The sequence below is a fragment of the Notechis scutatus genome, chromosome 15, assembly GCF_049901735.1.
Source record: "Notechis scutatus isolate UNSWTSFEM ecotype Mainland chromosome 15, rNotScu1.2, whole genome shotgun sequence".
NCBI classification, from domain to species: domain Eukaryota; kingdom Metazoa; phylum Chordata; class Lepidosauria; order Squamata; family Elapidae; genus Notechis; species Notechis scutatus.
The window spans coordinates 7,205,297-7,222,365 of record NC_142023.1 but is presented as its reverse complement, the minus strand read 5'-3'; the positions used below and the strand labels follow the sequence as shown (position 1 = coordinate 7,222,365).

Here is a 17,069-nt window from a genome sequence, read left to right as displayed (position 1 = left end):
CCACTAGACGGCGCCATTTTGGCGGCTGGGGGGCGGGGCTCCGGCGGCGTGACGTCGCGAGGAGGGGGCGGGGCGGACGCCGGCGCCATCTTTGGAATGGGCAGAGGCTTGGCGGGGAGGCCATCTTGGGCGAGGGCGCCAGTCATTCCCTCTGAGGTCTGTCAATGTGGGGGATCTCGATCAGAGCGGATCTGGAAGGGACCTTGGAGGTCTTCTAGTCCAGCCCCTTGCTCAAGCAGGAGACCCTATCCCATTAATAAATAATAAACAAACAAATAAACAAATAAGTAAATAAATAATAAACAAATAAACAAATAAACAAGTAAACAAATAAACAAACAAATAAATAAATAAACAAGTAAACAAATAAACAAGTAAACAAACAAACAAGTAAACAAATAAACAAGTAAACAAATAAACAAACAAATAAATTAAAAACAAACAAGTAAACAAACAAACAAGTAAACAAATAAACAAGTAAACAAATAAATAAACAAATAAACAACACCAAATAAACAAGTAAACAAGTAAACAAACAAATAAACAAGTAAACAAACAAATAAACAAATAAACAAACAAATAAATAAATAAATAAATAAATAAATAAATAAATAAATAAATAAATAAATATGCATAAATAAATATGCACAGGGACCAAGGGGCCAAGATCAAAAATCTTCTGCAGGCAAAATTGGGGCTTCAGTGAATTCAGATGGATTTTTTTTTCTCACCTCCCTTTGCTTTGCAACCCTTCGTTTAGAAACCGTTCCAAATTACAACAGCTCTGAAGAAAAGACCTACGGCCGCTTTTCACACTTAACGACCGTTGCAGCGTCGTTCCCCATGGTCACTTGAGACTTTCAAGAAGAGATTAGACTGCCATTTGTCAGAAATGGTGTAGGGTCTCCTGCTTGGGCGGGGGAGGTTGGACTAGATGACCTATAAGGTCCCTTCCAACTCTGATTATCTGGTCACGGGATCAAAATTCAGACGCTTGGCAACGGGTTCATACTTATGACCATGGCTATATCACAGGGTTATGACCTTCTGAACAAGCAAAGTCAATGGGGAGGCCATACTCTTTAACGGCCGGGTTACTAATTTATCGACTGCAGTGACTCAACAACTTTGGCAAGGAAGGTCGTAAAATGGGGCAAAGCTCACTTAACAAGTGTCTCACTTAACAACAGAAATTTTGGCCTCAGTTGTGGTTGTAAGTGAAGGACTACCTGTAATTTATAGGGAACTGGCTCAGCCCTTTAACATATTACTAAATCATCTAATGACATTAATATTAATTAATATTAATTAATATTAATATTAATTAATATTAATTAATATTAATATTAATTAATATTAATCTCAACAGTCCTTTTTCCTGTTTTATTAAGGAAGTAATACCTGTTGGTGACATGTCAACCACATTATGTAACAAAAATAATAATGCAAAGTAATAACAGTGATTATGCAATCAGAAAACAAATTAGTATATAACAATGGTTAAAGTAAGTTAAACCTGGAGAAAAAAATGGGATCCATGAAATATTAATTTCTACAGAACTGGCTTGGATCGTTAATTACTTCATATATTTTTATAGGCCACGCAGTTATGGTTTCCCTCCCTCCCCCACACCAGAATAATACAAAATGACTGAAGTATTTTAATGCAACTCTAGTCAATTCTATTTTTTTTCTACAATTAAACCTTGGAATGTTTAAACTGTCAACCATTGTGGGTTTTTTTTTTAAAAATCATCTTATGTGGCTCAGGATTATACACAAATTTTACGTGATTGGCTGTGTCAACCCAATCTCTTGCTTTGCGTTATTCCTATTTTATATAGATATTTCCTGCATGTTACGGGTTATTCTCCAATATATTATTCATTAAACCCTTTAGATGATATAAAGAATAAATTATTAGGCTTGCAGAACTAAATTCACTTCAGTTCCATCCAAGCAACCGTTTAGCTTGGTTTTAAAAAGCAATAAACAGGACATCAAGCCACTTTTTTCAAAATTGGTTTCTAAAAATAGAAAAGTACCGGTGCATGCTGATACCCCAACATGCACAATATCGCAATTTTAATTAGTCCCAAAGATGTTTGTTTCATTGGCCCCCTAAATAGCAACCTAATATGAAGACTTTCATTGAATTGGATTCCGAAGAAAAGTAATTTTTTTTACAGCGTGAATCACTAAGTGGTTATTGTTTTCATTGCCAAGTTTTGACCCAACTGAGAAAAAAAAACTAAAATATTCATGAAGGAGAACGGAAAGACATTTTTTGCCATTTCATCAGAGCAAAAACAGAAAGGTTGTTTTTTTTTTAATTAACAAAAAAGGAACTTCTTTACAATCCCATTTCCAGCAGACACATTTAAGTATGCAATAATGCAATACAGGATGATGATATACTGATAAAGGAGAAAATGTGTAGCTCAGGGTTGAAATAAGATGTCTGAGGAGGAGGAAGAGAAGGAGGAGGTGGATTTTGGGGTGTTTGATGCTGTCTGGGCTTGGTGGTTTTCTTGCAGATGTTTCATGACCCAGCTAGGTAACGTCATCAGTGCTAAAAGGAAGTGGGGTTTATAGGGAGGACGAGGAGGAGGACTGTGGTCTCTGAACTTAGTGTTTATCTTGCAGACATTTCATAACCCAAGTAGGGTAATACCACCAGTGCTCATCATACATTCATTTTCATTCATTCATCAGTCAGACATTTCTTTACCCAACTAGGTAACATCATCAGTCAGACGGTCATATATGATGATACACAATGTGAGAATTTGCATGCAATTTTGCAAAATAGTCAGCTGCCACTTTCATCAACGGAGGAGAACCTGGATTAAAAGGCCAGCAGTTGGAAACGGACCAAACCCTGATTTGTGGGCAAACAAAAAAAGCACACACACACACACACACACACACACTTCCTGCAATTCACCCAACCAGCTGCAACTCACTCACATGGCTTAATGCGCCAAATGGAAGCGCATGGCCGTCTCAAACACACGCCTCTTTTTAAATGCAGCCAGTGACTTTTCTGGTTGGCTGGCAGTTCTTTTATCCCTCCACTAGAAAAGGGGAACGAATCAGCTGTTGGAAGAAGCTGCTTTTCGGCTCAGACCAGGAAGGATGGTAGATGTCGTGTTGTGAGAAAGCAAAATTGTAAGTGTCTTTTGACCTTTTTTTGTGTGTGGCTTAAATTTCTTCTTGCCAGCTGTGGCTTTCGGGCAAGGTTTCCACCTCTGTAGTCACATGGTGGCTGAATTAATAATCCTTTTTCAAAGGTTGGGCTGTGAAACGACAAATATACTATTAACAGAAAAGAGCATTTGTAACACAATGGAAAGAGTCAGAAGTCAATGGTTTTCCCTCTCTCTCTCTCTCACACACACACCCTGTTTCAGCCTTCTCCGGGAAGGAATAATTAAGTTTAATTTACCTGGGAAGTGTGTTGTGCAAATTTGGTGACTTTGTTGAAGCTTTCCAGAGCCAGTTGCAATAATCTAGATATGGCAGGTAAGAATTTGGTGGGTTGTCAATTCTGGCTTTTAGATTGCCTGGATTTTTTGGAGCTCAGATCCACTTGATTGTATTGTTTCCTCTTAAGCTGTTTATTATTCTTTCTCGTTTTTCACTCTAAGCTTCCTTTATTTTTCCTTTTTTGGGTATTGTTTTGTAGGCTGGATAATCTGTAACTGATCTCAAGCTGGTTAGCGATAAGGGAAATGAATCAAGAACCTTAAGACTACTCAGAAAGTATAATGGTTAATCAGCATGTTAATCAGTTGCTACAGACCCAACCAGAGTTTCTCAACCTTATCAGCCATAAAGATGTGTGGACTTCAAATCCCAGGTCAGCCTGAGGAATTCTGGGGGGGGTTTCCACACTTCTGAGACTGGGGGATTCTGGGAGTTGAAGTCTACACGCCTTAAAGTGGCTGAGAATGAGAAATCCTGGTTTAATTAGTACCTCTAGCCTTCTTGGAACTGCTGAAAGGACCGTATTGTAGACAGGCGAGAGAGGTGGTATATTCCCCCTCCGTTGACATAAATGGGCTCTTTGGCCCCCTTTTTAAACCAATTATCCTCTCTAACTTTCCATCCTGCCCCCACACATCCTGTCCTTCCATCTTCATCACAATTGATGAAGCTTCTTGGGTGAGAAGAGAATTCTTCTTCTTCTTCTTCTTCTTCTTCTTCTTCTTCTTCTTCTTCTTCTTCTTCTTCTTCTTCTTCTTCTTCTTCTTCTTCTTCTTCTTCTTCTTCTTCTTCTTCTTCTCCTTCTCCTCCTTCTCCTTCTCCTTCTCCTTCTCCTTCTCCTTCTCCTTCTCCTTCTCCCCCTCCTCCTCCTCCTTCTTCAAAGAAAAAAAACAGCCCAGTTGCCTTTTGAAGAAGAAAAAAGAGCATTTGAGATCCCTTGGTATGCACAGAAGACTTTCTCCAACACCAAAGTTCAAGAGCATCCACATTTTTGTCCCAACTCCAGAGTAATTTCTTCTTGCTTTACGAAACCAGGGTTAAACTAACAATGGTTGGTTGGTGTGCAAATTATGGTTGGTTAGTGTGCCAACCTGGCCTTAGAAAGGTTGAACCACAGGTGTCTTGTGGGAGGATATCGTGGCCAAAAAGAGGAATCCCAACTCAACCGTTGAAGCAAATGAGGGTTTGTTTGTTTTTTGTTCCTGTTAACGGCCCAAATCCATTTCAAGAGGAGGAGATCTCACTATGCAGAGCATTAAGCATTTATTTTGTTTTCTTTTATTTATTCATGAAAAGGTGCAGAGCTCTTTGGACAGCCAGCTGGCCTTGTCGTGGCCTGCTTTTGATTCATGGTCTGTGGAGAACAACTCCGTGTTTTTACTTTGACTACTATCGTACCAAGGTAGGAAGCACAACTGATCGGCCCATGGTTTAGTAGCTAGGATTTTTTTGCCTCGAGGACAAGCCTCCAAACTTGGCAACTTTGAGATGTGTGAGCTTCGACTCCCAGAATTCCCTAGCCGGCTGGGGAATTCTGGGAGTTGAAGTTCATACATCTCAAAGTTGCCACGTTTGGAGACTGCTGGCCTAGAACATGAGGTTCAGATGCAAGCAGAGAGCTGGTACAGCCGGGAAAAATGTTTCCCTCCCTGCCACCTTAACTCAGACAGGTGCATTGTAATTTCCTGCACACAGAGAACTAGCACATCAGGGGGGGAAATGCAGCCTTCCTGTCTGAGGCACTAGCTTTCTCTTCATAGTTTTTCTGTAGAAATTGAGGAGGAAAGCAGGAAATAAAAAGCTGCTTTCTGCTCAGTTGTTTGGAATCGGGCAGCATTTAATACAACATTATTATTTATTTGCAAAATGGAAGAGTTAAGAGAGGAGGGCATTGTGCAAGAGAGAGAGAAAAAACAACCCTGTGTCTGTTGCAGTTTTTGCTTAATTGTTTGTCTAAAGTCCCAAGTGTTGTAAGAAGATTAAGAATCAGCAGCTGAAACCGAGCAGGCTTGCCTTTCCACTGGGGCCGTGTTGAAAGAGCCATGCAATTTCTCCGAAGTTTTCTCCCCTTTCAAAGGAGGTTGTGAAGTTCTCCCCTGTGTGTGTAAGATAGAGTGTTTGTGAGCTGCTTCTGGTTGTTCTGGATGCCTGGGGGTGTCTTCTGTGTGACACAGGTTTGTGTTCTTCTGGGTTGCTGGCTCTTTTCATTCCTCAATCTGAAGAAAAAACAACCCAAAACCCTGAGATATTTCCTGGTAACTGAAGCGTGGAAAAACAGGACTTGTGCAACACAAGGAATTAACGCTTGCACACTTCAGAAGTTCTGCTGAATCTCTCTGGAATTTTTCTTGGCTCTGATTTCCTTCCAGGTTTTTTCCCGACTTTTCAGGCGGGCCTCTCCCTTGCACCTCTGAGTGGTCTCCTTTCTCAGGGTTACCAGCACTGGTTCAGCTTCCAGGGATCAGCTCCAGTTGCCAGAAAGGGAAAAACAAACTACAGGCAGTCAGTCCTCTGTTTACGACCACAATTGGGGCCAGAATTTCTGCTGCTAAGCAAGGTGGCAGTTAAGCAAGTCACGCCAGATTGACATTTTTTTAAAAAAAATTAAGGTTGTTAAGCAAGTCGTTGCAGTTGTTATGCAAGTCACGCTGTTGTTAAGGGAACCCGGCTTTCCCCATAGACCTTTGTTTGATGAGGAAGATCACACAAGATCTGGGAGGATGCAAACATCTTAAAATACATGCTCCAAAGACCCAAATGTTGATTATGTGACTGCAGGGATGCTGCAACAATCGTTAAGTATGAGGACTTTTTTCAGCACTGTCATAACTTTGAACGGTCGTAAGTCAAGGACTTCCTGAAGAGCCGGGACTGGTCAGCCTAGGGTATGGTTTCATTCATGATTGATGACTTTCTTTTTTATCCAGGAAGAAATGGCCAAGGCAATTCAGGCTCGGCGGCTGGAAGGCCTGGACCAGAATATCTGGTAGGCAGTTTGTAATTTGCTTCTTTGGGAAAGCGATGGGTTAGAATCCAAGGTTTTTTCAAAAGGGTGGGCCAAGGAACCCCGGGAATCTCCCCGGGACCCTCTGAGGTGGCCACAAAATCCAAATTATTTGTCAGAGTTGGAAGACATTTGCAAAAAATGTAAAACCATCCCCGTTTTCTCGTTCTCGTTTTTTATTTGTTTAAAAAAAAAAGGTTTTCCACGAAAAGCATTTATTTTAATGTATACGGTCATGGGTTTAATATTTTACTTATTTATTTTCTATCCCGCCTTTGTTACTTTTTAAAATAAATAATCCAAGGCGGTGAACCTAATCCAACACACCTTCCTTCTCCTATTTTCTCTGCAACAACAACCCTGTGAGGTGGGCTGGGCTGAGAGAGAAGATGGCCCAAAGTCCCCCAATTGGCTTTGGTGACTAAGGCAAGACTAGAACTCAGAGTCTCTTGGTGATTGGCCCAAAGTCCCCCGGTTGGCTTCCATGGCCAAGGTGGGACTCGAACTCATGACCTCTGGCTTCCTAGCCTGGTTGGCGCCTTCATCATTAGACCAAAGTTATCTCAATTTTTTTAAATGATTTTTTATCTCTTTAGGGTGGAATTTTCCCGCCTAGCAGCTACTCACAAGGCAGTGAATTTGGGCCAAGGTTTCCCCAATTTCTCCCCGCCGGATTTCGTCAAGAAAGCCTACGTGGAAGCGATCAGCGGAGAAAACACCATGCTGCACCAATACACACAGGCCTTTGTACGTGAAACACCTGCCTTTTCCCGCACCCATTGCGTACTGCCAAAAACTTTTGTTTCTTGTGAATCGCTTGGAACAAAGTTGAGGCATGGTGGTTTGTTCGCCAACTTTAAACTGCAAAACACTAACAGGCAGGAGTGGGATTCTACCTGGTCGGTCCGGTTCCATAGAACCGGTTGTTGTGATTCTGCCCAGTTGTCAGCTTTGAAATTCAGCTGCCACGTTGTTTTTTTAGAGAGTTAGAAGAGTTGAAAAGTTCAAGGTTATTATTCTGTGTGTCGTATTAAGAATTTCCAGTTGCAGTTAATTGGTTCTCGTGATTTATGAAGTGTAGAAGTGAGAGGAGAGAAGGTGGGTTCTGTGTAACCGGTGAAAAAACTTTCACTCGGGAAATAACTGTCAAGCATCCAGAAAGTATCCACGATATCAATCACTCCGAGACGTCTCTCCAATTGATTTATTAGGAACAGATCTGGCATGTCAAAAGCAATTTCCCAAGTGAAAGTGCACTGTTACACAGAACCCACCTTCCTTCCTCCCTTCTCTCCTCCCACTTCTACACTTCATAAATCACAAGAACCAATTAAGTGCCACTGGAAATTCTTAATACGACACACAGAATTTCAATTCCTCTAATTCTCTAAAAAAAAAATGTGGCAGCTGAATTTCAAAGCTGACATCAGTTCGGAGAACTGGCAAATCGCACCACTGGCCGGCCCTACCCCTCCCATCCCACCCACCCACTCCTTACCTGGCATGCGCATCATCCAACTTGCCTGCATTCACCTAATTTTTTGGTAACTTGCTAGTTTTCCTTTTATTTTCTGACCATCAGCTGTTCTGACTATCAGCTGTGCCGGGAGATTTAAATTAGCTAGAAAGCTGGAAATTGTTGGATTTCTTGCTTTCTAGCTAATCTAAATGCAGAACTGAACCTTCCTTAGGACTGAAGCTTCTATTTTTCAGTGCAGACTCAGGTAGCAGATTGCAGAATGGTAGATCTCTAAGTGAATCTGTGATTCTGGGAGCAACTCAATCTGCCTACTGGCTTGCGCCTGATTTTGGGTAAAAGTTGCTCTTTTTTTAAATAAAAAAATTCAATATTTACATAAATATTTACCATATTTACACACAAGCCACGCCCACCCAGTCATGTGACCACCAAGCCACACCCACAAATTAGGTCATGCCCACAGAACTGGTTTAAGAAATTTGAATCCCATCCCTGCCAACAGGTAGTCCTCGAATTACGGCCAGCCTCTTCATGAAGATGCAAAGTTACAACAGGTCTCCGCAGGGCTACCTGTGATCCAGGTTTGAAATTCCAACGGTCACACATACCCCACACCCCTATCACGATCATGTGACTTCATTTTGGGCACTCAGCCTCCGGCAAATATTTAGGGCCATTTGTAGCATCCAGCAGTCCCAAAGATGTTACCAAAGATGTCTCTTTGCTGGAAACTAGACTTTGGTTTTACACTTTTGATCCCAACAGGAAAAGGATGTTTTCACAGCGTCTGATCTGGGTTTTTTTTTTCCCCCCCAGGGGCATCCGCGATTGGTGGAAATCCTGGCTCGTTTTTTTGGGAAGTTGCTCCAGCGAGACCTGGACCCTCTGAAGAACGTGATGGTGACGGTGGGGGCGTACGAAGCGCTCTTTTGCTGCTTCCAGGCCCTGGTGGACGAGGGGGACGAGGTGATTAACGGGGGATAAGGACTGACTGAGTGGGAAGGGGAGGGACGCGTGGAGAGGGGCGGGGCCAGCCAGGGGCACGATTTCCTGCTTCTCCGAACTGCACAGAATCATAACAACCAGCTCTATAGAACCGGTCCAAACCGTTAGAATCCCACCCCTGGAACCCATCCTCCTTCGGTGAAGTGGGGTGGTGGTGGTTCCAGGGTTTTAATCATGGTGGGTAGCAGATACAGCTTGCCTGTTGAATGAGGCATCTTAGCTCCTGTTACTGGGTTTCATTTGGTCAAGTTGGCAATTGCTTCTCCCATGCTATCCCCCTTCCCAGAATGCACGGACTTCAACTCCCAGAATTCCCTTGCTGAGGATTCTGGGAATGGAAGGGTCCTTCCGGCTGTGTGAATATCAACTCCCAGAATTCCCCGGCTGCTAGGGTGTTTGAAAGTGGGTGTTGCTGTGTCTGGAAGTGGGTGAACTTGGGAGCCTCAAAGCCATCTCTGTGTGTTAGAGTGCATTTGTGTGATAACATGCCGGTCCTTGATTCCATGAAATGCCAAGTCCCCTCTTGCCTTTCTCTAGGTGATTATCATCGAGCCGTACTTCGACTGCTATGAACCCATGACCAGAATGGCAGGCGGGAAACCTGTCTTCGTACCCCTACGGCTGGTGAGTGAGTGCCCACTAATGGGTCATCGAAACAAGGAAGGGAAGGAGGACACGTTTCAAATTTAAGGGCATTGATGGTCTGTGGGAAAGACCTTGGGAGTTTGCCAAGGGAACAGATAAGAGGCTGCTGAGCCCTCAGCTTTATAATGGGTGGAGAAAGAGGCTCCCTAGTTTCTCAGGCTGTAAAAGAGACAGTGGAAGATTTGTACTTTCAGACTTGCAAAATTCTGTCACAATACAGTACAGTTAGATCATCCAGTTGTGATTCCTCTCTGGTTTAAACCACAAGGCCAAGATCAGGGTTGCAAGACATCCTTTGTTTTTGTTCTCGGGGAAAATGCCGTAGCCTCAAGCTGTGTGGCTTTTCCCAGAATTCCTCTGGGGTTTATGTGACAGATCCTGGGCAATAAAATGCTCCCTTCCCCTGTTTTTTTATTTCATTGAAAGGATCTAAATTAAATTAACGAATCTGAAGGGCACCAGGTCATTCACCAATGTCCATTTTCTCTCCTCCAGAAGGTTGCCAAAAGTGGAAAGCTGGCATCCAGCCGAGACTGGCAACTCGATCCGGCCGAATTGGAAGCAGCGTTCACCAAACGAACCAAAGTCCTAGTTTTGAATTCTCCCAACAACCCTTTGGGGAAGGTAATGATGTTTTCTGCCATTGCAATATGCCCAATCGGGGGATATTTAAATCATAGAATCCTAGGGCTCGAAGGGACCTTGGAGGTCTTCTAGTCCAACCCCCTGCCCAAGGTGCAGACCTGGCTTACACCATGTCAGACAAATGGATGTCCAATTTCTTCTTAAAAGCCTCCAGTGTTGTAGTACTCAGAAATTCTGGAGTCTTTACCCGTTTCCTTTTTATCAAATGGAGAAGCTGGAAGCTGAGCCCTATTGCAGCGTCTGGGCCACGGCCAGCCTACCTGCCAGGGTTGTTGTGAACAGTTACATCTCAGAGGGGACCAACTGCCTGTCCCTTCGTGCCCTGTGCAGGTCTTCAGCCGGGTAGAAATGGCGCACATCGCGGAGCTGTGCGTGAGGCATGACGTGGTCTGCCTCAGCGACGAAGTCTACGAGTGGCTGGTTTACGATGGAAATGAGCACGTGAAGATTGGTAAGGTCCATCTGAATCGACCCGATGCCCCAACTCAGCGCTTTCCCCACTAACGTTGCCACCTATATTCCCAATTCTTTACACGGAGTCTTCCTGGGTGAAGGGGAGATGGGATGTTCATTTCTTTTCTCTGTGTTTGACAGCCACTTTGCCAGGAATGTGGGAGCGGACGGTGAGCATTAGCAGCGCTGGCAAATCCTTCAGTGCCACGGGATGGAAGGTGAGGGATCTGGCGTGGCAGGAGCCACACCTGAGCTTTCGCCTCTTTAGGCTGGGTTTTGCGCACAGGAAGGTCTTTCGGCTCGATGTTTAGCGACTTGCTCTCCGTTAAATACAGAAAGATATAGATCTGCAGGTAGTCCTTGACGTACGACCACAATTGGGCCCCAAATCTCCATCACTAAGCGAGACAGCTGCTAAGTGAGTTTTGCCCCTTTTACTCAGCAACAGTCGTAAATATGAGCCAAGCCTCTGAATTTTGATCCCTGTGACCATGGGAGGCTGCAGTGGTCGTGTGGAAAACAATCCTAAATCACTGTTTTCCGTGCCGTTGTAACTGTTCACTAAAGAAGCGGTTGTAAGTCAAGATCTACACACCCAAAGACACATTCATAGTACACACTCTTCGACATTTTTTTAAACGGCAGAATTAGCTGTTGACTTAGCAATAGAATAGCTGAGGATGGGAAGAGGAAACACAAAAAGATTCGAAATAATTACCTGTCCTCTTTCCTCTCGACAGGTCGGCTGGGCCATTGGGCCCGATCGCCTCTTAAAGCACCTAAGAACTGTTCACCAAAATTCAATCTACCATTGTGCCACAGCGGCTCAGGTAAGAGGACAGGGCCACCGGGTTCACCCAGCTGCCACTCAGCCCATTTATGGGGTTTGCACAGTGGGCTAAAACCATCTGCTAAAAACCAAGCCAAGCAGATTCACACCATGTGATGGTTGCAGAAGCCATAACAAATCACAGATAATTGATCACTCAGGACTAGGAACGGACATGGAGCTCTACAGAGATCCTAAAGGTTAACTGATCCTAATCATCCATCCATCATTTATGGACTCCCTTTTGATCCCCAGACATTTATCAGCCTCTTGGACTGGACCATCGAGTCTTAGGAATTAGTATTGAGCCCTTTGGGGATCCCTGCTCTAAGATCCTCTGGCCAAAGTTTTCTCAATCATCCTTCTAATCATCGGCCGAAGTTGCCTCCAGTTTTTTATGTATGATGTATTTATTACCTGTAACCTATAACCTATTGTCTATTAAGTATTATCATTGTCTGTTATCTATTATCTGTTATCTGTTGGCTGTTGTTTATCCATTATCAAAGTATTATCTATCTATCTATCCATCCATCTACCTACCTACCTATTTATTATCTGTCTATTATCTATTATCTGATCTATTCCAGGGGTCTTCAAACTTGACAACTTTAAGACTTGTGGACTTCAACTCCCAGAATTCCTCCTCCAGTCATGTTAGCTCAGGAATTCTGGGAGTTGAAGTCCACAAGTCTTAAAGTTGCCAAGTTGGAAGACCCTTGATCTATTCAATATCTTTCTATTATCTATCTATCTATCTATCTATCTATCTATCTATCTATCTATCTATCTACCCATCCATCCATCCATCTTATTATCTGTCTATTATCTAGTCAATATCTGTCTATTATCTATTAACTATTCAATATCTCTTATCTCTTATCTATTCAATATCTATTTATCTATCTATCTCTCTTATAATCTATTATCTAGTCAATATCTGTCTATTATCTATCTATCTATCTATCCATCCATCCATCTATCTTATTATCTGTCTATTATCTAGTCAATATCTGTCTATTATTTATTAACTATTCAATATCTCTTATCTATTCAATATCTATTTATCTATCTATCTCTTATAATCTATTATCTAGTCAATATCTGTCTATTATCTATCTATCTATCTATCTATCTATCTATCTATCTATCTATCTATCTATCTATCTATCTATCTATCTATCTATCTATCTATCTATCTATCTATCTATCTATCTATCTATCTATCTATCTATCATCTATTTATCATCTATCTATCTATCTATCTATCTATCTATCTATCTATCTATCTATCTATCGTCTATTATCTAGGCGGCCGAAGATCCCTGAGTTTCACTCGCCATCCTCTTTCCCAAGCTCCGAAAAGCCCACTGCCCATGGCTTGTTCAATAAATTTGCTGCTTTCACCACCGGACGCTGGCTTGCTGCTCCATCGTTCCCTCTTTCACCTTTGTTTCAGCAGGAGGCCGTGGCTTATGGGCTTGAAGAAGAGCTGGGGCGCCTCGGGAAGCCCGAGAGCTATTTTGTGCAGCTACCCAAAGAGCTTCAGCGGAAGCGGGATCTGCTGGCGGACAGCCTGGTCTCGGCGGGCATGAATGCCATCATGCCAGAGGGCGCCTACTACCTGATGGCCGACCTCTCAACATTTAGTGAGTTTGCCTCCAGCCACGCCCAACGTCCTGGGGATGATAGGCACTTTAGAGCAAATACCTGTAGAGACCCAGCTGAGGTTGCCACGTCCTTTGTCTTCTCTTCCAGAAATTGATTTGCCGCCTTCGGAAGAACCCTACGATTTTCGTTTTGCAAAATGGATGATCGAGAACAAGGTGAGTGGAGAATGCGAGGCTCTAAAGCGGGGTCTCTCTGAGCACCAAGGACCCCTCATTTGAACCCTGAGCCCCACTCCTTTAACCTCAAACTATCCACTATTGACCTCACCCCATTCCTAAGAGGTCTGTAAGGGGCATACATAAGTGCACCATTGTGCCTCCTGTCCCTGTCCTATTGTCCCCATTTATTCGTACCTATTTCCTGTATTCTTACTCATGTTTATACTTATACCTATTATCTTATAAGCGATTGACAAATCAAATGAATAAATAAAATAAAAAATAAAGGAAGGAAGGAAGGGGGAGGAAGGAGAACAGGAAAGGGGAAGGAAGGAAGGAAGGAAGGAAGGAAGGAAGGAAGGAAGGAAGGAAGGAAGGAAGGAAGGAAGGAAGGAAGGAAGGAAGGAAGGAAGGAAGGAAGGAAGGAAGGAAGGAAGGGAGAGAATACGATTCCTAAGAGGTCTATAAGGCGTGCATAAGTGCACCATTGTGCCTCCCGTCCCTGTCCTATTGTCCCCATTTATTCGTACTATTTCCTGTATTCTTACTCATGTTTATACTTATACCTATTATCTTATCGTTGACAAATCAAATGAATAAATAAAATAAAAATAAAGGAAGGAAGGAAGGGGAGGAAGGAGAACAGGAAAGGGAAGGAAGGAAGGAAGGAAGGAAGGAAGGAAGGAAGGAAGGAAGGAAGGAAGGAAGGAAGGAAGGAAGGAAGGAAGGAAGGAAGGAAGGAAGGAAGGAAGGAAGGAAGGAAGGGAGAGAATACCGATTCCTAAGAGGTCTGTAAGGGGCGTGCATAAGCGCACCACTGTGCCTCCTGTCCCTGTCCTATTGTCCCCATTTATCCGTACCTATTTCCTGTATTCATACTCATATTTATACTTATATGTATTATCTGGTAAGCTGTTGACAAATAAATAAAACACATAAATAAATAAATAAATAAATAAATAAATAAATAAATAAACAAACAAACAAACAAACAAACAAACAAACAAACAAATCTCCTTTCCTGGGGCTCTAAAGCTTCGCCTTGAAGGCTCTTACCGGTTGGCCCTTTTACAATCCAAGAAGGTGAACAAAATTCAGAACAACAGAGTTGGAAGGGACCTTGGAGGTCTTCTAGTCCAGCCCCCAGCTCAACAGGAGACTCTCTACCATTCCAGACAAGCAGCTGTCCATTCTTTTCTTGGAAGCCTCCAGTGATGGAGCACCCACAACTTCTGGAGGGAAGCGGATCCATTGATTTACTGTTCTCACTGTCAGAAAATTTCTCCTTAGTTCTAGATTGGATCTCTCCTCGATTAGTTGATGTCTTTCTTTATGATAAGTTGGCAACCCCAATAATTCCATTCCAAAATATGCATCCAGAGGAACTGGAATAAATGTTTGTTTGTTTGTTTACACAATTTATTTGCTGCCCACCTCCTTTCCATGACTCTGGGCATCTTACAACATTAAAAAAAAAAGTTCCTTTATTAATGCTTTATTCTTGAGCTGGGAGCATTTTAAAGGTGGGAAAAGGCACCGAGAAGCAGCCAGTTTTGCCCTGTTTTTCTCTCCTTTTTTTTTTTTTTTTTGGAGAAAGGTAAACTTCAGATTTTTAGGAGCAGAGGACAAGAAGACGTTCGAACTTCCAAAACTGCTTTTTCAGTGAAAAAGTGGCTGATGCTTTAATGACCTTAACATGGAATAGATTCGGCTCTCAGCTCTTTTCTTAAACTTTTCAGGAAGGTGAAAGAGAGAGAGTGAGAGAGAGATTTTGCTTCTTGTGCTGATTTTTTTCATGTCTTTCACTACAGCGGCTGGCTTCCATTCCTGTCTCTGCTTTCTACAGTCCCCCGCAAAAGAAGAATTTTGACCATTTTCTGCGTTTCTGCTTTGCAAAGGTGAAGTATCCGGGCTCCAGCGAAGGATATTTAAAAGTTACTTTTGAAGTCTGGCTTTTAAGGCAGATTAGAAAGAAGGATCTCCTTGGAATTGTCGATTATTTTTAACCATGCATATACACGTACTATACAGGTCGTCCTCAACTTGCAAATAACTCATTTAGCGACCAGTTACAAGGGCAGTGGAAAAAAAGTGACATACAACTGACCATTCCTCACACTTAATGACTGTTGCAATATTTCCATGGTCAAATGATCAAAACCTTCCCTTCCCCTTTTCACCCATTTCCTTTCTCCTTTCCCTTATCCTATCCTAATCTTGTTTCGTGTTTAATTTATCACTTTTAAAAAAATAATGATTCAATAAAAAAAAAATTATTTTATTTTTAAAAAGCTCATCTTTTTTCCCTTTCAATCTTTTAGGATGACTCGACCTTGAAAGCTGCCGGGGACATCTTAAAGGAGTGGAGCCAGGAAAGGCAAAACCAGTGACGCATCAGCTATGGGGAGAGAAGCAGAGGCAAGTTTTGGGGTGCTGGCTGCCTGCCCTACGAGGAGACTGGCTTCCTGGGCCATTTGCAAAGGAAGGCCGGCAAGTCTTCAGCAACGGAGGGTTTGACACTGATTTCCATTCCTCCTCGCTCTGCAGGGTCTATGAGGCTCCTGGCCAGCTGGTCTTCCCGAAATTTCAGCAATATGATGGAAGGGTGTTGCCACTCATTCCAGTGGTGAAGCAGTTGTGGTGTCAAAGAATATCCACACCCCTGGACATGCTGAAAACCTCCCAGGGGTTCCTACTTTCTCAGGGTGGTCACATTTGAATTAAAGTTGCACTCTGTGTCGTTTGTCTGCAAAGTTTTTGTTGTTGCCAGCGATGTGTAGAAATTCTAGGGTTGGAAGGGACCGTAAAACTCACACACAGAGCAACCATTTGGGACGTTGGGCTCCCCTCTCATACCCACAATCGATTTGGTTGTCTGCCAGACCATAATAGGCAGCATGAACCACGCATTGCTTGGATGCATCAACAGAAGAGGTTATGCTCCCCGGTTCACGGTTACATGAACAACTTTGCAACGGTTTCGTGGTGCGCTAGGTCCAAATGAACCCGAGTAGTTTCAGCCAGGTTCACAGCACCATGCGCTGTCAGGAGGTTGCTTGAACCTGGCCATTGAACCAAGGGGTGTCTTCAATACACTCTTGGCACGGACATATTTTTTTTAACCTAAGGTTTCAATATCCTACCCAAGTAACTTTGAAATGTTACTTGGAGTTAGGTCAAGGTTAGTCTTTGCTTCACAAAATGAAGAGCAAGAGAACCATTGGGGGGAGGGCGGTGTTCTTTTCTTATTTTAAGTGTTTCTTTTATTGAATACAAAGGAGCACACACACACACCGAAATAGCTAAAAGGAGTTTAAAAGAAACCATGGGCAGATTAATTACAGAAAAACTGCCTTAAAATCTACTGGGACAGCAGAAAGAGAGAGAGAGAGGAAGAGGGAGAGAAAGAAAGAAAGAAAGAAAGAAAGAAAGAAAGAAAGAAAGAAAGAAAGAAAGAAAGAAAGAAAGAGAGGGAGGGAGGGGAGGGGGGGAAGAAAGAAAGGAAGGAAGGAAGGAAGAAGGAAGAAAGAAAGAAAGAAAGAAAGAAAGAAAGAAAGAGGAGGGAGGGAGGGAGGGAGGGAGAGAGGGGGGGGAAGGAAGGAAGGAAGGAAGGAAGGAAGGAAGGAAGAAGGAAGGAAGAAAGAAAGAAAGAAAGAAAGAAAGAAAGAAAGAAAGAAAGAAAGAAAAGAA

General features: G+C 42.7%; 1 protein-coding gene across 4 annotated transcripts; it reads left to right on the top strand.

Annotated features, from left to right (window-relative positions):
* The first annotated feature begins 2,894 nt into the window (after nt 1-2,894).
* On the top strand, nt 2,895-16,118 carry KYAT1 (kynurenine aminotransferase 1). 4 transcript variants are annotated; one of them, XM_087943890.1, is made up of 15 exons: nt 2,895-3,171; nt 4,786-4,891; nt 6,417-6,475; nt 7,090-7,240; nt 8,790-8,939; nt 9,516-9,602; nt 10,119-10,247; nt 10,599-10,719; nt 10,863-10,939; nt 11,462-11,551; nt 13,013-13,199; nt 13,309-13,376; nt 15,191-15,277; nt 15,701-15,797; nt 15,927-16,118. In XM_087943890.1, the coding sequence occupies exons 1-14, from the start codon at nt 3,146-3,148 to the stop codon at nt 15,767-15,769; spliced, it is 1,407 nt and encodes a 468-aa protein (XP_087800016.1). In that variant the 5' UTR covers nt 2,895-3,145; the 3' UTR covers nt 15,770-15,797; nt 15,927-16,118. The 4 variants fall into 4 exon arrangements, with proteins under 4 accessions (XP_087800016.1, XP_087800018.1, XP_087800017.1 ...); XM_087943888.1 differs by having other exon boundaries at nt 3,037-3,171; nt 13,010-13,199; XM_087943892.1 differs by lacking the exon at nt 4,786-4,891 and having other exon boundaries at nt 2,960-3,171.
* The last annotated feature ends 951 nt before the right edge of the window (nt 16,119-17,069 follow it).